The sequence below is a fragment of the Toxotes jaculatrix genome, chromosome 15 (genome assembly GCF_017976425.1).
Source record: "Toxotes jaculatrix isolate fToxJac2 chromosome 15, fToxJac2.pri, whole genome shotgun sequence".
Taxonomy (NCBI): Eukaryota; Metazoa; Chordata; class Actinopteri; family Toxotidae; genus Toxotes; species Toxotes jaculatrix.
Genome location: NC_054408.1, coordinates 21,472,852 through 21,493,764, shown reverse-complemented (window position 1 = coordinate 21,493,764; position 20,913 = coordinate 21,472,852). Strand labels below are relative to the sequence as shown.

Here is a 20,913-nt window from a genome sequence, read left to right as displayed (position 1 = left end):
TTAGCTAAGGGATTCAGGAAATGAAGTAATTCAAAACTGTTTTGTAAAATGCAAGTACACCCAAATGTGTGTGCACGTTTTCATGTTCACATGTGAATATGTGTATGTCCAGTCTGTGGTGAAAGTACTGAGCATGGATGGGAACATGTTTCTATGCGTTTCCCCCAGGAGTTCTGGCTCCCTCTCAGACATGAGGTTCATGGGATCTGGAAACTGTAAATTGCTTCTGGTTGTAGATGTTTGTCTTTCTGTTTGTGTGTATACTGGCTTTGGAATAAGCCTTGGCAAACTGGTTAAGATATTTCTTCACCTTTTACAGTGTGCATGCTGGGGATAGCAAAATATAGTCCACTCCTCTGATCCTGAACAGGAATAAAATTATAAGATTCACCCCCCCCCCCCCCCCCCTCAAAAAAAAAGCTGATGTATAACATGACATATAACATTATGTTTAAAAGAGACTAGGCTTGTTGACATTGAGGCCTCTTAGGTCAGGATCTGTGTGTGTGTGTGTATGTGAGGAACATGTCTTCGGGTAGCATGGGAACAGCCAGGCTGAGTCTGGGAAAGGAAGCAGGCTGTCTGTTGCTGTTGCACAACCTAATTAGCTCCGAGTTGCACCGATAAGAAACTGAACCAGATAATCATAACCAGAAGAGCTCTTTGTGACCATGCAGTTGAGCATATGTTAGTTGGCTTGTGCGTTAATGATTTAAAGCATCTTCATCACAGGTTTCAGTCGGGGATCTAAAAGGGAGAAAAACAACAGTCAACAAAAAAAGCTGAGGTATGTACATGTAGAGCATTTTCTCTTTGAGTTTGAGGTTTGAACATTTTATGCCTGCTTTACATTAATGTATTGAGTTCAACATCTGATGTTTTTTATTATTAGTGTAAATAATGTGAAAGACATTAAATGCATTTATTTTACACAGTTTGATAAAAAATTTCAAAGCTTCCATATGGACCTGTAACTAACTCACCAGTTTAGGGAAAACACAGCAGTATATTTGCTTCATAAAACCACAGACATTACATGACTGCATATTAAAGGAAAGCAAAAAAAAAAAAAACAAAAACAAAAAAAAAACCTCTTCTCATTGCATTCCCTGGTAACATCTGTTTTCAGTGTCTACCTCCCATGAGATAAATTCATGAATTTGTGGGAATGTCCAGGAAGCAGATGGCCGTCACGTCTGTTTCATACAGAGCTTATTGTTATTAATTTTCTCTCTTTTTTTTTTTTAATCTGAGGCTGGACTTGTAATTGAAACTGTTAAAAATGTGTCTTGGGTAGAGAAAGGGCTTAGTAAATGTAAATTTAAGGAGAGGCAGACACAGTACGAGCAAGGAATCATCTTCTCCAGTTTGAACACTGGTCTTTTTTTTCTCACCCTAATTTTGTATCACCACTATAGCAAAACATTGTTTGTGAACAGATCTTGTATTGCCTTTGTAATTTGGTTCTGCATTTAATCAAGGTACTGTCTGGCACATCATCACTAAAGTGAAAATGGATTTTCCAGCTGGAGAAAGTTTCCCTGCTAGCATGAATGTAACAGGCATAACAGATATCCCAAACTGATTAAGTAGTTTAGAGAGAAAGCAGAGAGCTCGTTCTGTTGTTGTTGGTCCTAAACGATTGGCACAGAATACTGTGTCAAAAATCAAGTCATGTGACACATTAATTAAAAAAATATATTTCTAACTTTATTAATGCAAAATTGTAATTTGTCATTCATTTATTTAAATACACTGTAATATGTAGAACAATCTAAACACGTGTTGTCCTTTATAATTAATTAATTTCACAGTTGTTTTGTTAACAGATGGTGTTGACTGCATGCTTTCTAGCACTTGTCTTCATCTGGACAGGTAAGCCCTCATATTGACACAGCCTGGTACATAGCCTGCTGAAGACCAGCAAGATCAGTTGGTGTTTACTGGGTTAACAGGTAGCATTTAATACCCTCTGACAAATGAATGATTTTTTTTTATTTTTTTATCTCATTCAGCTGAGAATATGTGTAGTTTAATTAACTGAGACTCAGCAGAGTAACCAGGCTTTATCTGTCCCACCACTGACCAGATGTTGGCTTCTGCTGAAAGGGACACAAAAATACTTATATGGACATGTGTCATTTTCTCACAAGGTTTTCAGATTTAGTCATTTAGTCTGGACTTAGTCTCATTCAGTGACTAAGGGATATTTACTATCCTAGGCCACACTGTCTCTGCAGCCTGGTAAAATCAACAAACGTGGAACAGGATTACAGCAGGAAACAGCTTTAGAGAACCATTCTGTTGTAAATGACAAAGCTGTGAAGCACACTATATTATTCACATAGTAAAATAGACTATTTACATTTACATAACTGGTGTAGTTTCTGATGAAAGTAGGCTTTATATTTTTTTTAAGATTACTTTTGTTTATTGGACACACATCCAGGTCTGTGTCTGTCATATCACTTGGTGTTTATTTAGCTTGAAAATAGGGCTGTTAACTCTCTCTGACGTTGAATGTTGCTTTCTCCAGGAACGGCTACAAAATTTGTTGCTCCACCATGTGACCAGCACATGTTTTACAGTAATGTTGACAACTGCCTGTCGGAGTTCAACAACAGCATGGCAACGAGCAGCTATCAGGACAGGTGCCCATGGCCGACAGTAAAACGGTACATTCTTTCTGACATCATTTAGCTAATGTAACTTTCTTCCCCTTAATACAGGTTTGGACTGAGTAGCTGAGTGGACAAGTAGTCCTCATCAACTTACAACATTTAAATGATGAATTGTGTGGGATTAGCAAACAAATGCATCTGTGAGTCAGTGTTAATAGTTGCTGTTTGAGCCTTGGCATGCATGTTTGGCCAGAGGCTGTTCCTGAGCCCAGTGTGGCACAGTACACGTTTTATGGCCTTTTCAGTAAAGACATATGACGTTTAGTGATGGGGAAAGTCAGATACTTTCCTGCTTCCTGGCTACATTTGGTGGAGGTCAACGTTTCAACCAATTAGTCATCAGTTAATGAAAAAGTGCTAGACTGTTACTCCTGTGCTCATATTCCCTGACAGCAGTTGTTTGTGGAGACTTTTGCTCTTGCCGTGCTACCTACAGTAGACTTTAATTACGGCTGTAATAATCCATATTTTACTGTTAACATGGTTTGAGTCTGTGCTCTCATAGAGCTTAAATGGAGGATCCATCATCGCAAGGAGGCCAGTCAGGCTTCCAGCTGTCAGGCTCAATTGAATATCAGTGGATGTTTTCCACACTAAAATTGCATAGTGACAACTGCTTGCAAGATTTATGCTGCTTTAGGGAGGTTATGGTCACCTCCCCACCCAAAAGACGTGACAAATCAAAACTTAACAGTGAAACGTAAGCTGCCTCCTAAACATCAGCGGGTGATTGTTCCATCCATAAAAAGCTTGGAGTTGCCATGGCTAGATGTTTTTGGCTGGTGTCACTTTGCATCATCTCAAAGTACTTTAAATATCTCAGCTGCCTCTTCTGGATGTGCCAAAATACAAAGCCGTGTTGTGCACCTTTAAAGGACCTAGCTGGTCTTTTTGGTTTTTCAGCCTTAAGCGTATTTAACCTCACAATTGCATGGATATCCAGTGAGCAGACAAATTTAACATTGTCCTTTGACCTGCTCTCTTCCTCCGCAGCATCTACAACAAACTGAAGATTTGCGTGGACGACTGGATGAATGTGTCTTGGTGCAGGGGTCATGGGTTGGTAGACAAGGTCTTCTTGGAGGTCCATCAGACGTACTTTTCGCTCTGTGGACTGGTCCAGGACCCCCCACTCACCACTCTCATAATGTTAATAACACCGGGTGTCGTTGCCACACTCTTAATGCCTGTTTTGTGCGTTAATCTCACGACCTGGAACACATAGTTGCTCAGTTGCACTTTGGGGCTCTGCTGCACTTTGATGTCAAAGACAAGTTGTGGGGGATCATGCTAACTTTGCAGCGCCTCTGTTACAGAGATTCACCTCTCGCAAATCAGCGTGACGGGGCAGTCAGCGTGATAATCCTAAAGCATGAAAAAATACTGCAATTTTCCTTTAAGTAATATCTACATCATTGCATATACACATATACAGAAAAGGACAATGTTTTTCCATTAGTCATCACCATGATCATGACCATGTTATCATCACCATGATCTTTGCTTATCATTTATTTTGTTGACATAGAAAATTATACTGAGTGCTTTGCTGTGAATGTGTGAAACTCATCTGTCTGAAACTCATCATTTTGTTTTACATGATAAACTCCACCCACCTGGCACCTACAGTAAGTGCACTAAAGTTTTATACCAACTTCACAGATGTGTTTGTGATACCTAATAAATTTGTTTTGTATTGTACATTTTTTTAAGTTGACCAAAAACAAGGAATCTGTCTGTATTTGAAACACATAATAAATATTTATTTCAGACAAAAAAATAACATTTTACAGTTACAGTAAAACCTTTTTACAGCAATAGCAAGATGGACTTGCTATCCAAGTATCCACACGACCCAAGTGTCAGTCTGTGTTACGAATGCAAACATACTGCATTTCATAATTATCATATCATCGGATTAATACATCAAATGATTGTTGCGTGGGCCTCATGAAGACCACCCATGTGTCATCAAAACAATGTAAAGCTCCATTAAGCAACGTCTTCAGTTTTATCATGGAATTTTAGGACTGCATATAAGGTGAAATGGATGCTTGTACTGCTGATCTCACTGAGAATCACCACCTCTACCTGCAGCTCTACGTGCCCAGCATGGCAGGGAGCCGAGGTAAACAAGGGCATTAAAGAGAACTGAGCATCTAGCAATCCAAAGAGAAATACACCGTTCCTCTCAAGAGCTGGTGGACTACACCGAAGGCAATCTGTATGAAAATGCTGGACTCCAATGGGATGACCATGTTGATGTGTTTCTGCTGGATGTGGAACTATAACGTAATGTCTAACACATTAACTAGCATTCTTTGACAAGCTGAAAAAGCACTTGCTTGCACTTGAAGAGTTGCCGTCTGTGCTCTAGAGGTTTAAAAAAAAAAGTGCTTATTGCAGCTTTAACAGTGTTTTGAGATGAATATTGATATATTATGGAATCCATAGCTTTAAATGAGTGGCATGGAAACTAATAAAATACTATCCAGGTGGCATCATCATAATTCTGTCAAATAAATAAATAAAAATAAAATAAAATAAAATAAGTTTGTAAGGATAGTATTTTATTTACAGCAAGGGAGATCACCAACAACGTGTGTCCATGATTACCACATTTAGGACACTAATCCTACTGAGGAACTAACCCTTTGGTATGCAGTGCAATTTAAGATAAAAATAATGGCATTCCTGTAGTTATAGCTATAATTCTGCAGCACGGCCAACCTTCAGATGATCTAGTTTCACATACCTGATTTATAGTTAAATAATGGTTGAACATAATACATTATTCCATATGTCAGAACTCCAAGATAGCCAGACGCCTTTACTCAAACCAATGATGTTGAATTAAAAGAGGTTCAAAAATAACAGAGCCTTTGATTTGGGTGGGTGGTCTGCCCTGCTACTGTGGCGGTATGAGGCGACGAAATGTGGTGAACTCAGAACATTGACAAGGCAGAACTTCTTGAGGGTCAAAAAAAAAACAAAACTATTTTTCTTTTCATCTCGCGTGTTTCAACATCTAGCGCCCAGACGGGACAGAGTGGCAGCGCCACACCTTTTATTATCTTAAATAATACCCACAATTCCATTTTTTTTCCTCTGTGTAAATACTAAAAGGATGTTTTGCCAAGTATTCAGTTCAGTCTGAACTGTGGCCCTCTCAGACACACCAGGTCTTGTCATAATAAGAGCGCGTGGATGTGTTGAACAGTCTTAACTGACTTGTATTCTCTGACAACAGAGGACGTAGACCCTTGTGACTCCTTTATCACCGCGGGTCAACCAGCACAGCAAATACACAGATGCCTACTGACAACTCCTCTGGCTAAAAAGTTGATTGTCAAGGCTTAGATCAGATGATTATGTTCTAATTTAATATCAGTTAAGGAAAAAATGAACTCCTGCACAGTTATTATTTTAACCTTTATTCAAATAGGCTTTGTTTTAATAGCTTGATCCTCAAAACAATCTTTGCTGCTCAGAACATTGCATTTCTAAGTGTTGTGCGTTTAATTAACTGACTATAAACCTGTGCTGGTTTTATATGGAAGTTAATTCATGGCAAAACTGTTAATCGAACACAAAACAAATTCAAGCTTTAATCAAGATAGGAGCAAACAATTTACAGACTCATAAGATTAAAATAAAATGTAATAATCCTGTTTGAAATCTGTTCTTATTTTTCTCGAGCAAATTAAACAGAAACTGGGCCTTGAGAACGTCAATCAGCTTGTCAATACTTAATTGGTTCAAGGCTGTAAATTTTAGAACCAGATGATATTCCAGGTTAACTCTCATGGCCTGCTCTGCTTTCAGCTGGAGTTTACATGAAAGGAATATAAATTGCCAAAACACAAGATGTGTGGCTTTGTAGACAGAGAGCAGAGGAGCCTCACTGCTAGATACTACTGAGGACACAGAGGTTATGTCCTTGGTATTTTTGTCTGGTAATTTGAGGACCTGCAATGTAGTTTACATTTTATAATTTAAAATTACATACTGTAGAGGGGGATTTTACAAGACTTAATTCTTTTGAATTTGACTAAATTTGAATTTAATTTCTGTTTGAGGGGAATTTCTTATTCAAACAGGTTTTAAATGATTATGTGGGCATACTGCATAACGTACTTGTTTTAAATTAATAAAAAGAAAACTATAAAAGCATTCATATTAGTATGTATTAGAACATTGACAAGTTTTTGCTTTTATGCTGTTTTTTGTTTTGTTCGTTCTTTGTGAGGTGCTAAAGCGAATTATTTTTTAAATCCTGACAATGAGCCTGCTCACTTGATTTGAATTGATGAATAACCCTTCTTGTGTGCTCATGGCATATTTAACCCTGAATGATCACTTTAACTTGTTGGTGGTCACCCAATAGCGAAAGACTTCCATAAATTGGAATCAGCTCTGCTAAATCTGACAAGGAAAATCATGAGCCTGAAAACACAGGCTGCCAAACATTTACATTCAAAAATGTCATGAACACTGCAGGGGCTAAATATAATGGAAAACAAAAAACAAAAAAAAAAACAAAAAAAACAAAAACAAAACTTGTCCTCTCTTTGTAAACCCTGAAACATAAACACATGGTTGAAAAGGTCCATTAACAGAGAAGCCAGTTTTCAACTGCTATGGAGTGCTAATGTGAAGCACATGCAGTGACTCAACTTTTTGAGCTGCAGAATTAAATGCAGACTCCAGCAGGTGTATGCTTCACATCAAAGTGAAGCTGCAAGTGGAGGAGAACAATAGAGGAGGTGGAGATGGGGTTAATTTACAGTTAAAATTGCATGTTGCTTCACTGGAGTAACCACATTATTCTCTTCTATTGACCTCCTTTTCTCCATTGTAGAACACAAAAGCCTGGACTGTATGTCATATATGTTTTACATTGCAAGTGTTGGATTGCCTTGACCGCTTTATGTACACAAAAGACAACAAACTAAAGACTGGGACGCAATATTTACAGATCGAAGGTCAGTTTCCCCTGAGACAGAATTCTTGCATGGCTTGTAATGTTGGGTCATGGTTATGTGAAATGAGACATCTTGTGGTTGGTGCACATGAATTCTAATACACTGATAACCCTTAAAGTATGGGTTTTACTTTTTTAGAATGTGCTTCACTTTTAAGTGTTTTTTTTTAATTGGCTATACACCTACAGCAACAAAATCATCTGATGAATACAACAAAATATGATGAGTTTTCTTCTATGTAGCTATTTATAGAAACCTCATCAGCAGCCACACAGTGCCTCTTTACTGACTCACATTTACACTTGAGTGCAGAGGCCAACAAAAATGAAGATTTGTGGAATTCTGCACACAGTTCCTACTGAAAATTGTGTTCATTGACTTAATATTGAATATTAGGAAGTGTGACAGTGTGCAGAAGCCTTCTTTATCCTTGTTATCAAGCATCTTTTAGATTTTTTTTTATCATTACGTTTGGAAGAGCTGACACAGAAACATCCAGTGAATGCTTCACTTAAGGCTTCTCCTTGTTTATTCTCCACCTCAGACTTAAATCTGAATGCTCTTCCAAGATGAAGTATTTCGGGTGTTGGGAATGTCTGAGCTGTTGTCAGAACATACACAGGTCTCAGTGACACCACATCTATTTCTTATATTTAAATAGGTGAGGCACACAAATCAGTGCACAGTTTACATGTCGCTGAATAATCACGTGCCTTATGAAGTTTTGTGCCATTTTTATGTACAGTAGCTCTTACAAAATGTGTTACTGTGTGGAAGAAGTAAGGTTTCTGAAAAGCGTTATGGCTGAATGGTAATTTAAATTCTGTAATGGGCTCACAATATAGGAGGTGAAAACTAAATCTCCTGGTATTTCAAAACAACTCTGAACACAGATGGTACATTATAATTACAAGCTCACAGTCTTACTGTACAATGCATCATTCATACATTCTGCCAACACTCAACTGTTCCCTAGCATTTTTAGTGCTTGTGTGTTTGCTTAGTTTCTATGCTTTTCCAGTCAAGTGTGTTATTATATTATTCATGACATCTGTTAAAAATGCACCACGCTGTGGAAATCTCGCAGAGAGGATGAAAGAATGGGTGAATAATTACACATTTTCTGTTTGAGTGTGTCAACCTACACAATATTATTTTTACTTTACACTAACTCTTATAGCAGTTCAAGCTATTTGGAGTCCAAAGGACACAAAATAAATAGATAGAACAAAGTAGAAAAATAAGGTTGAGACCATGTCGGCTATTTAGTCATACATCCAAGGTCACAATAATAAGGTCAGTGGACTGGTATGTTGGGCATTAAACACCTAGCAAGGTGTTGAAGAGGCTTGCACAGTCTCTGTAGAGATTTTGGTTTCAGGGGGAGACTACATGTAGAGAGGAGGCTTTGTGCCAGGGAGTCAAAGTGCTCATTACTAAAAGTCTGTACAGAAAGGAAAATGACTACTCCACTCCTTGTTTGCAATGTCAGTAGTATAAAGGGAAAAGGCTGCTACTAACTAAGAAGGCAGTGGAATTCTTTCAGGACTTTGAGATTTAGGGTCAATTCACCTGAACAATTATATATTTGGATGAAAGTCCACTTCCTGAATAAAATGAAATGTAGGGAAGTCGACCCTATTTCCTGCTTCCAGTGCCCGAAATGAACCTAAATCATCCAGCCAGCTGAAGTCCAAGAGGTCAACATCATCATTGCACTTATGCCCAGAACCTGCCAATAAATTAAAGGGATAAAGGGTATTTTGCTAGATTTGCATCTTGCATTTCAGGTAGGGTGCTCAGAGTTATTCACTGGCCTCTGACGGAACATCTTCAGGGAGGTTAACACAACACCACTACCACCACAGAGATCTAACATTAGGTGTGCTCTTTTAAAAACTGGAATAAACAAAGCTAAGGAGTAATTATCCAGCTATAGCCTTTGTATATTTTACAAACACCGTTATGGTAGCTCTTCTCACTTTGTCACGGCTGAGATTTCCAGAGAGGCTTGCTCTGGTTGTTCAGAGGTGGAGGAGGGATGCAGTCCTGTTGGCTGGGTCCAATAGAAATTTACACAAGCATGTGGATCTCGTTGTACTCATCTCGTCCGTCTTCATCAAAGTTGGGAGAATCTTCATCACAATCCAGCTGTAAAAACACAACTTATCTTTAAAATGGGAAAACTTACGGCACTTTCACACCTCACCTGTTTGCTTCTGTTCAAACGTACTCTGGAGCTCTTTTGTCTAGTTTGTGAGCTGTCAACTGAGCTCTGGTGTGGACGATCAGATCGAGGCCGTTTTGAAAAAGCGGGTCTTTGTCCACTTGATACTACTCAGATCTCTACTGATAAAGTATGAAGCCACTGCGAGCACACAGCTAAGTTAACCTTGTATAAAGACAGTGGAAAGAGCTAGTGTGGCTCAGTCCAAAGGTAATGAAATCCATCTACCCGCTCACTAATTAACATGTTATATCTTGTTTGTTTAATCCATACAACAAACAAGTGTAAAAACAAAGTGAAAACAACAAACTGCTATTTTACAGACGGGGTTTATGTGCCGGCAGTCGCTCCATATTTAGCATACATACATGAAAGTGGTATCAATCTGTTCATCTATCTCTCAACAAGAAAGCGAATATGCATATTTCCCAAAATCATTCCTTTAAGAACATAATCTCATGAGCTTTATAAGCAATGTGTAGCTTATATTCATGCATAACTTGGTAATGTCAACATTTATGTACATTCGAATGTGGCTGAAACCACTCAGCAACTATCTTCTCCATATATTGTAGTACAAAATGCCTCTTTTTTGCCCCCTTTAAACACAGCAGAAGATAAATAAATACATGAGGTGCATGAAAGTGAACGTTTGTGTCCTTCACATGGGTACATACTGTACAGCACTGATGGTGCAAGGGGACATTATCAGGACTGCCCAGCCAAGGAGTTGCCTCTCAGGCTGTTTGACTCTATCTTTTCTCTTCTTGGTTTGTTTGTAAAAAGTGTATGAACATGACCAGATCAGAACTAAAATATAGCAATAAATCAAAGCAAACAGGTGTGAAGCTGCCCTTAGGTACCAAATAATAAAACAACAAACCAAAGAAAAAAAAAAACAATCTTTATATGAGAATGAAGGTTAGAGGATGGAGGGATCTGATGTTATGGAGGTTAAATTTTAGGAAGTATAACTTCATTTTAAGGTGGTTAAGGCAATTCTACAATGCCTTGGGTTCATGTGACCTTTGGATGAACACAGCACAAATGTTGGTGAAGTTAAGGACAAAGCTGTTTATCCTAGCTCCTGAAAAAGTTGACATTTTGAAAATACAAGTTTTTAATCTGACAGTGAGGAGACATACGGGTTTAGAGGATCAAACCAAGAAAACATGAAGCCCGGCTTCACAATGGACCGTGAACCTTTTTTCTGGTTAGAACCCAGAGCAAAAAGAAACATTTGCATATCATATGAAAATATTTGGATGAGAAAGTTGTGCATGATCACAGAGGAGGAAATCATCAGGAATGTCAAGAGTAAAGTTCTTCTGTAGCATTTCTTTAAGAAATGTTAGTATTAGGCAGATTTAAAAACATGGCCACAGCCATCTAATGTTAAATTTGCTGTAAAATAAGTTTCCTGAAGCCACTATATGTTGGATCAGATGACTGTGGCACAGACTCAAATATTCCTGGAATGCCTCCGCTACCCAACTCACCGCCTGGAGCTCACGCTCCTCAAAGATCCGGGAGAGGATGAGGCGGCGCAGCGGCACCGTCATGATGAGGACAAAGGGGAACGCTAGGGAGGCCACAGTAGACTTCACTACCCACAGAGCCACGATGCACGCCAGCTGGATGATGGTGAACATATTCATCCGCCATGTCTTCACCTGAAGCAACACACACATGGTTGTTAATGGGTAGAAAACCAGGACACCATAGATCGCAGTACACATAGGTGTACACACAAAGATACTCACTAAACACACTCATTCCCAAACTGCTCCACTGTATTATGAAAATCTTACATGTTTTTGGCTCCATCTAGTGGTTAATCCTGCTCATTTGTCTAAAATATACAAGATGTGTTTGGCCAATGCAACCCCACTGAACCAATGCACTCACCTGTGCAGTGTAATTATGGCTTGTCCTGCACCTTGAGCTCTGCAGGGCTCAGCTGCCATTCACAGCACGTTTTTGAAAAGTGCTGCATCTTGTATCTTGTTTGTTTTATAGTAAACCCACTCCTTGTGATTACAATTTTGAGGTGCCATGGCAAATTGTTGTGCATGTTAATACAATATCCTGGTTTCAGAAGGATTGGTTAGCCTTTGTTCCAATTTTGAGAAACACACATACAGTATGCTAGCTGGAGGAGACACCAGCAATGCCGAGGACAGATTAGCTGTATTGTTCCATTACCGATGATCAGATGGAGAAGCTAAACCCGCCCAGAGTAATGAATCCAGCAGTAACCAGGCAGCCAGAAACTAAACTGTTATCTTCAGTTGTTGAGGTAACTCTCTGTTTGGGTCAAAACTTCAGCAGCACTTTCTACAAATGTCTCTGTTCTTACAGACATGACAGATTTGCTGGATTTGGTGGAGTCCAGGATTTGAAAAGCTGTAGAAACCTGGATAATGTTGACGTATCACATATGAAAGGATATGAATTATTAAGGTACTTTGTCAAAACCAGGCTAAAAACCAAGACTCAAAACCAGAATACTGGTGTGCATGTAAATGTTTTTATATGAGTCATGCTATGTCTTTGACTTCTCAACGCCCTGCTCCACCCTGTTATTCCTGTACTGACTGAGTTAACTCAAAAGTTAAGGATGAACCCCCTTTGGTTTCTGGCTGCCTGGACTCCATCTTACCACTGATAATACAAGAGGGGAGCACATCAACATTCAACATTGCTTGTGTTACCTTGGTGACGTAGATGTGGTCAGGGTGATGCTTGGCAGGCGTGACCATTAGAGTGATGCGTTCGTACAGCTGGATGCCCGTCAGAGAGGTGACCCCCATATACAGGAAGATACCAAAGAGCACAGCCAGAGGGATGAGGCGGAGGATGTCTGTCATCACCATGGACATACCTGATGGGTGGAGAGCGGTTAAAGGTGACTGTTGTTTAAACACTTGCGCCCTGATTTGCAACTGTGGAGAGAATTATTCTTTTGACATTGGAACAGCCGTCATGACAAACACACTGTGTGTGCAGTTTATTTGAAACATATTCACTGTTCAGACGCCTTAGCTCAAACACTCTCTGGGCTAATCCAAAAGTCTTAGTCCTAATCCAAACAGCATTTCAATCAAACAAAAGCTCAACAATCACGATGACTCATTATGGTGGTATACCCAAAGTGGATCAAACTACACTTAAGGCTACTTTGGGAAACCTACCTTAACTGAAACAAGATATTCTGCTGGCAAAACAGTACTAGTCAGTGGATAAAAGCAACGTTGCACAGTCAGACATTGCATTTTGAGTTTAACTAAAAATGACAGTTTCGGTTCATTTAAAGACAATTTGTAAACAGAATGTAAAATCATTTTAAGCTGTTGCATGAGATGATTCATACTTCATGAATGTCTAGACATGCAAGAGCTGCTGAAGTGCCTCCCTGTACCTTCTAGCTCGTGTTTGCCTCTCATAACAATCACTTGCCTGGAGGTTCCAGCACTGTAATTAATGCTGGAGAAAAATATAATCCCTGCAGCTGCAAAACAAAGTAGAGTGATCGCTCTGGGAGCAGTCTTCAGCTGAGATTCTTCTTTTTCTTCAGCTCATTTCAGATGCACTATTTTGGTTACTGTGTTGATGTGATATACTTATTATTAATTCTAATGAGAGAACTACTTTTAAAACATGTTTTGTCAAATTTAAGGCCTTTTAAGTTAAGTTTATCTGTCACACAGATAAAAAGATTTAAAAAGACAAGATTTCTTATGGTCCTCAAAAGGAGCCTTCCATCAACCAGTCCACTGTTCTCTAAGCCACCCGTGGTTATTGCTGCTTTGCCTGTCAAGCTTTCTGCTCTTGCACAGCACACATTACCACAAACTGCTTACAGCAATAACAATGGCAGATTTACCACACAAGTAATTGCAGTAATTGTTGAAACAATGGGACTCCGGCTTCACACAAAAGTAGGCGTTTCTGTCCAGCAACAGTAGATTTTGGCTGAATGACAACTGTCACTGGCAGAGTCTATTAGCCAATGCTAATGATAAAACTTTGTGAGCTGGTTGAAAACTCCATCTCCAGCAGACTTTTTAATGTTTCCAGCTGATTTGTTTAGAAATAACAACCATGTAACAGGGTCCTCATGGCATGATATTCAGTTTAAAGACTGGGGCTAAAGCAACATGTACATTATCGTAGATACAAATGTAATTAAAATGTAATTTTTTCTTGCAGAAACCTGGGATGGTTCAGATGCCTTCGACAGGAAAACATATGGACAGGCAGTGCAATTGTTAGATTTATGATTTAATGATTTTAAACAGTTTGCTTAACTTTAAAAAAACAAACTGCATTGAGGACGAGGACTGGCTGATAAGTTTGGAGCTCCTGGCATGTTACTTTCTCCAAAGAACTGAACAGTCACTATCATTACTATAACTTGTAAGGGCTCTAACTTGGAAACCCATTCCAAGCACAACTTTTTGCCTGTGTGCCTAGCTATAATTACTATGCTATGATTGGACGTTTTATAATGGTCACCTGTCACCCCACCCTTCCATTCCTCCTCTTTCCTCTTACCAACAAGCACAGCCACAAGAAGCCCGGTCAGCCTCTGCTCTTTCACCTCCTGGATCATGGGCTTTTCGCCAGGGGCCGTGGCCTTGCTCATGACCGTGAGTGCGTTGACATGAGTGACAGAGCGCACAGTGGCCGCGGTGAGCCACGGCAGGCCGAAAAGGGGACAGATGGCACCCAGGATTACGATGAGCAGCAGATCCAGGTGGAAACCTGAGCCTTTAACAAGGCGACGTTCCTTCTTACTGACTATCAATCTGAGAGATTGGTGAAACAACAAGTACACGTTTAAGAAGGTGGAAATTTCATTAAAGCACACAGTTTGTAAAAAGTATAGATTACTACACCCAGAGTATTACCACTGTAGATAATCACACTCTACTTACGAAGTTATCTGAGTTTCCATAAAGATGAGGATGAAGACAAGAAGGGCAGGCACAACACTTGCTCCCATCATCCAGGTCGGAAAGGGCTGCTTGTCACCAAAGGGACTGATGAACCAACCTCTCTTTTCAGGGGATGTGACTGAAAAGCCTGAGGGCACATTGAGTTTCTAAAAGCAGATAAAAGTAATGTTTAAGTACTCAGGAAAGGCACTGATTTCTTACAACTGTATTAAAATGGAATTCAACTGCTGCTGTGACTGACAGTACAGTTACCTGTGTGTAAGTGTCAGTAATGGAGTAATCCACCAACACTGAAACCAGAATTGAGATTGGGATGCCAAAGTCCCCGATGATTCTTCTGGCCTGGGAGCATTGAGAAACAAAGTCACTGTTCAGCACGCAAAGTTTGTTGAAGGCTTATTTAACCACAAGCCAGAGATTAACTACAAACAAGTCAAAGCAATTCATCTTCATATTCAGTTTAAAGGGACACATTCGCTGTTGTATGCATCAATATTATTGATTTAAACTTTCTTCAACATAATCGCCACGTTCTTCTATGAAAAAATTAGTAATACTTTTACTCTAACTGCCTTGGCTATTCAGAGTTGCATGAACAGAGCTCCTTTGAAGATAAAACTGGCTGTGTTTCATTAGCATCAGTCAGGTCTACTGCTGAAAGAGACACTGGTGCCTTGCATCTAGGGTATACATGTTGCTGTATTGTTTTGCAGGTAATGGTACAAACTTTTGAGTCTGGAAAGAAGTTTTAGGGCTTTGACTATAAAAGTCAAAAAGTAAAACAGATATGTAAACGTTTTTAAAAGATTACCTTGCCACCTAAAAATCGGCTGTTTCGAAACTTCCTGAGGAAGAAAGCAACAAAGAAAGTGCCCATCATAAGGACCAGAGAGAGAAGAGCAGTGTTGGGCTGGTTGAAGACGGGGCCATCACCATCTTGAAGCTCAGTAGCTGGGGTGGAGTCACTCGGATACATTGCCATCAGTGGATGTTCTTTAAACACCTGGAAACAAGACGAGAGTCTCAATTTATCTCCCAGTGACTGACAGTGTTGACAGAGCTGTCTGCAGACGGTACTTATGCTGTCCAAATTCTTATAGAGCTCAGTGAGCTGTGTGATATCTGAAGTAGTTACCTTGAAGAGCTTGGAGAAAGTCTCATAGATGAAGATGAGGGAGATGAGGAAAGCAAAAATCTCCTGGGTAAAGGGCGAGATGTAGCGGACAAGGAAGCTGCCCTCTGCTGCCACAATGACCAGGACGATGAAGATGAGCCAGAAGCCGATCCATACTCGACCAGTCAGATACTCAAAGTTGTGAGCCTGACAGAACTGAGTGAGAAGACACGGACATTAGTTACACGGTCAGCGAAAACAAAATTTGAATTATGTAACACAAAAAAATGGGAGTATGTTATGTACTGTGTGGGTGCTATTGGACGTAAAATCCATTCATACAATTTCTGCATTTTACAGGTCACGTACCTTGTAGAAGGCTTCTTCAAACACCAGTAAGGGTCCTGAGAAGCCGATGATGAGAAGGGGTTGACCGGCAAGCAGTGAGAATATAATTCCAAGAGCTGCAGTCGAAACTATAAGCTCAGTCACTCCCATCATGCCTTCTGTTTTCTCCCCTGTATGCAAAAACAAAGAAAAAGCATCTTCAGGACACAATTATCAACATGACATGGAGTCCAATTTTCCTCATGTTGTTTATACTTTCAGTTTACCCAGCAGGCCTCCAAAGGTTATAGTAGGGGAAAGTGCCGCAAAGTAGATGAAGATGACGGCAGCAATGCACTGCATATCCAGGGCATCTTTTAAGTCACTGACATAGTGTGGGTAGCGACGCCGGATGTCATGGATCAGGCCTCCGAACGGGATCCCTGAGCGCTTTAATGGGTCCACCTCCTGGTCTCCCTCCTCCTCTTCCTCTGGACTCACCTCTGGAGAGGGTTTGTAACAGGCTCCATTACATAAAGAAACTACTGCTGATCATAATGATGGTAATACTACAACAATACAATGAACAACTACACAAGTCAACAGTTAATGTTAAAGACAAAATCTGTAAGGCAAAATGCAAGCAGAAAAGTCTAAAAGGTGAGACTTCACTATCTTATGCAAAGAGAAACACATTTAAAGCCTGATATCTTATTCCTGAGTAACAGAGTTCATTTATACACAATGCTACCTTAAATTCTCCAAAGAGCAACATATGTATTAATCCACAGTTGAAAATATATGTAAGACCAAGAAAAGCACCTTCATTCATTTGAGAATTTGGAACCACCACATGTTAAGCATTTCTGATTGAAAACAATAACTAAAATAGTTGGTAATGTATTTTCTTCTGAAAATCCATTCCATCTTGCACCACTGTTTTGTTTACTGATGGTGTCATGTACTGTGTTAATCTACTAAAAGGTGCAATGGTATTTTTTTTTTTTTTTTGGTAAGTAATTTTTAGCCATAAAAACTTTGCATTGCTGGGTGAACATTGGTTTTCAGAATCAGAAGTGCCTCCCTCAAACATAGCACTGTACTTGGAGATATGATGTAGAAAAGGCTCTTTAGAGACTTGACTGAGCACCTTTGTTGTCCTGCACCATTCCAAATGAGGAGTGGTGCTTTTTAAGCTCTCTTTCCTTCCTCTTGCGCAGCATCTGCTTCTGGAAGTCGGCCACTGTTTTCAGGAGGTCTTTGCCCTCCACGTCTGAGGGTGGAATGACAATGCTGCAGTCCAAGAACTCATTGATGCCATTCAGGAGGTCCTGTCTGTCGTCAGCAAAGTAGGCCACCTCATGGAAGTTCTACAGCAAAATACAATTGGATGGAAAGGAAATTCAAGATACATGTAAAACACTATTGGCTCAGGGTATGGGATTCACAACTTAAACACATTACCAGTGGGCAGTAAATATCTATTCAGTTAGTTACTTTGAGGGGAATAACTAGCACCCCACCTGCACTTATCAAGTTGATATTTTTTGTTTTGTGATGCTTTGTTTCCTCTGACTGAAATCAGGAAAATATAATATCTACCTTATCAGACATTAGAGTGGAGAAGGAACGGCCAATCTCATGATAGTCCATGTTGGACTGGCTAGGGCCCAGCAAGACAAAAATAAAGCGAACAGGGACAGGGACCTCCAGCACCGACTCCAGAAGCACAGCCTCGTTTAGCCTAACAAAGGCCATGGCTGGCTGCTCCAGAAACTCAACACAGCCTGGCAGGAAAAAAAAAAAACAACAAAACACAAGATGTTTAGTTAATAGTGATTTTCCACAGCTCCACATTAGGAACAGAGTCTGCGATTTACTTTGGCTAACAGAACATTCATCATCTGTTTATTCTCAAAAATCACAACAGAAGTAAATCTGCTGCTGTCTGACATCTTTTGTAGCGCTAATTTGCTGTTAAAGCCACATCATGACGTCCTGCAGCTTTAGAGTCTTCCATGTCCTCAGGGGAATAGAAAAACAGCTGCAGAAGTGTTGACTTTACATTAACAGCAGTGAAACACTACGAACTCCAGCAAACGCGAAAGCTGATCAGAATAGTATGATACCATTGAGGCCCACACTAATGAAGAATTTACAACAAGTATATTCATCTCTTAACAGTTAATAAAAACAAAAAAACACAAATAACAAAATACCTAATTCCTCTAACTAATCTACTTAAGTCAAACCTCCCCGAGCTTACCAACTAAAACGATGACAGCTTCAGCATCTTTGGGAATCTTGGCGAGCAGTTTCATCGATCTGGCTGCAGCTGGATGGCTCTCAGGAGGCAGAGGGTGGAGGGATTTCTTGGAGGAAGACCAGTACAAAGATTATCCACATCATTGTTCCGACCAACGTGATGTGACACCATAATGTAACATGGGACCAGTAATGTCAAACTATTGTGGGGATTGTGATGTACGTGCCTGTATGAACAATAATATACCAATGCAATTCATTTTAAACCACACAATTGCATAACTTGCTCTTTATGTTTGAAGAGAATGTTTTTGATGGGCTGTTTTAAATTTGCCAACAATTTAAGCCATGGGGAACATTAAGTTTTCACAGTTAATGCATCAAGAAGCTTTAACTGGAAACACCTGCAAGCTGACTAACAACATAATTCAGCACATGTGGCCCAGGGAGGCTTGCTTTCTCCGACTTCAAGAACTACTTACGCGACCTCTGACCTCACAGAGGTGTGTTTCAAAGAACAATGCGAGAGCTACAGACCTTTAGTGTAATCACGCTTTAATCTATGCTTACTTCTGATTCTTAGAACTTAATGCGAACCATAAACTAGAACAAGAAAGCTCAGCGTGTTGCTTTTATCTCTGTCCATTTAGATAGCTGAGTTCAATTATCCAAGTGGGTCCTTGTCAAAACTAATTAATCACTTACTTTGGCTTTGGTAAATAGTGTAGCAGAGTGCAGTCTGCCTACACTGTTTCAACTACATCACAGTCTGTTATCACCCAGATCTCATATCTCTCATATCCCTGTCATCTGCCTCTCAGATTGACACAACAGTGAGGGAAGTGTGAACAATAAGGAGCGCTTTACAGTTAAGGACAGGAAAAAAACGTACAAACAGGCTGACAAACACGTCTTGTTTGGGGTCGTATACTGGCCCTTTGTTATCCTGGTGTTCATCGTGCTCTTCAGCCACTAGTGGCAAACTGGTGTCATGGACGTGGTTGTGATTGAAGCTGCCATGAAGACTGCCGGATGAGTGGTGGCGGTGAAAGCGGTGTTTGAAATCGCTCGGATGGCTGTGGGAAAAAAAAAACAAAACATGAATAATAGTCTACAGCCATGCTTGCAACTTTGTAAGGATGTAGGCACCTCTGTGCTATGAGCTAAATGCTCATGTCAGCAGAGAGACAAGTTGTTTTCTAGCACATGATGTTATTAGACTATTTGGCAATTAGCATTACATAGTAAGGGTGGCCAAGGTTTATAGGGATATCATTAGTTTAACAGTTCATGAACCAAAGTAGCAAAAGTACAAATTAAAATTTTGACCTGTCGCTTAAAAGCTATGGGATCACCAGAGTTAAAACAATTCATCCTGAGGGGGGCGTGAATATTTGCACCAAATCTCCACACCCAATAATTATCCAGACATTTCATTTTAATCCCAAAATGTCAATGCCATGGTGATGCTAGAGAAAATGTCAGTGCATAATTAAAGTTATTAAATGTTTGTTCCAAGATTGCATGAACTTTCATGGTAATCCTTCCAATAATTGGATAATGATGAGATATCTGGACCAGTTAGTAAAAACCAGTTAATACTGGGAGGATGGTTCTAGTCAGACCTGAAAATCCAAGTTTAATTTTCACGTTATTTGGAAGACATTGGTAAAATCACTCAAAATTAGCCTTACAGGCTTCAACCAAAGCAAAGCAAAACACAGCCATCCTAGCAGCATGGTGGAGGGCCTAACAGGTGCTTCTACAAGACTTTGACCTTCCTTCATTGATATATCAACACATATCTGTTTGACATTTCATCACAACTTAAAGTACACTCACTAGCTTTTTCCTGAACTTTCATCTGTGAATGGGGTTTGCTTATTTTTCATAGAGCTGGTTCAGTTGCTGTTAAGATTATTTTGTTAAACTACTGTTTTGATGCTCAAGAATGAAGATTCAGGCTCTTATTCAGCTCTAATGTTTTTCTCAAAAATATCAGGAACAAGAGAAATGACTACCATTATAGTATAAGTATAATTATAATTATACTATAATGATCAGTTTTCACCTATGAAAAAAATGAAGTACTGTTTTTGAAAGATCTGCAGGATAATTTGGATTCTAGACAAGCCCAGCACAGCTGTGATTCTTGTTCACCTAATCCACCTTTTTCGTTCGACATGTTGAAGAGCTTTACTTCCTGCGGCAGCAATATAGCTCATAAATTTACAAAAGTCATCAGCAAAATCTAAACCACTTTTCATGTCAAGCTAATTAGCAGCAAAATCGAAACCACTTTTCATGTCAAGCTAATTAGAAAGCTGTTACGAGAAAGTCTGAGTTGACACAG

General features: G+C 39.6%; 1 protein-coding gene across 1 annotated transcript in view; it reads right to left on the bottom strand.

The window, feature by feature from the left end:
• Window positions 1-9,739: 9,739 nt before the first annotated feature.
• slc4a3 (solute carrier family 4 member 3) overlaps window positions 9,740-20,913 on the bottom strand; it is a 35,754-nt gene continuing 24,580 nt past the window's right edge. Inside the window, exons 9-22 of the mRNA XM_041056594.1 lie at window positions 19,453-19,636; window positions 18,562-18,667; window positions 17,898-18,082; window positions 17,446-17,665; window positions 16,583-16,798; window positions 16,338-16,486; window positions 15,990-16,184; window positions 15,666-15,857; window positions 15,107-15,196; window positions 14,834-15,000; window positions 14,451-14,704; window positions 12,608-12,777; window positions 11,393-11,566; window positions 9,740-9,817 (exon numbers count right to left, since the gene is read on the bottom strand). Coding sequence (XP_040912528.1) covers window positions 9,740-9,817; window positions 11,393-11,566; window positions 12,608-12,777; window positions 14,451-14,704; window positions 14,834-15,000; window positions 15,107-15,196; window positions 15,666-15,857; window positions 15,990-16,184; window positions 16,338-16,486; window positions 16,583-16,798; window positions 17,446-17,665; window positions 17,898-18,082; window positions 18,562-18,667; window positions 19,453-19,636 — 2,380 coding nt within the window. The remainder of the gene's footprint in view (window positions 9,818-11,392; window positions 11,567-12,607; window positions 12,778-14,450; window positions 14,705-14,833; window positions 15,001-15,106; window positions 15,197-15,665; window positions 15,858-15,989; window positions 16,185-16,337; window positions 16,487-16,582; window positions 16,799-17,445; window positions 17,666-17,897; window positions 18,083-18,561; window positions 18,668-19,452; window positions 19,637-20,913) is intronic.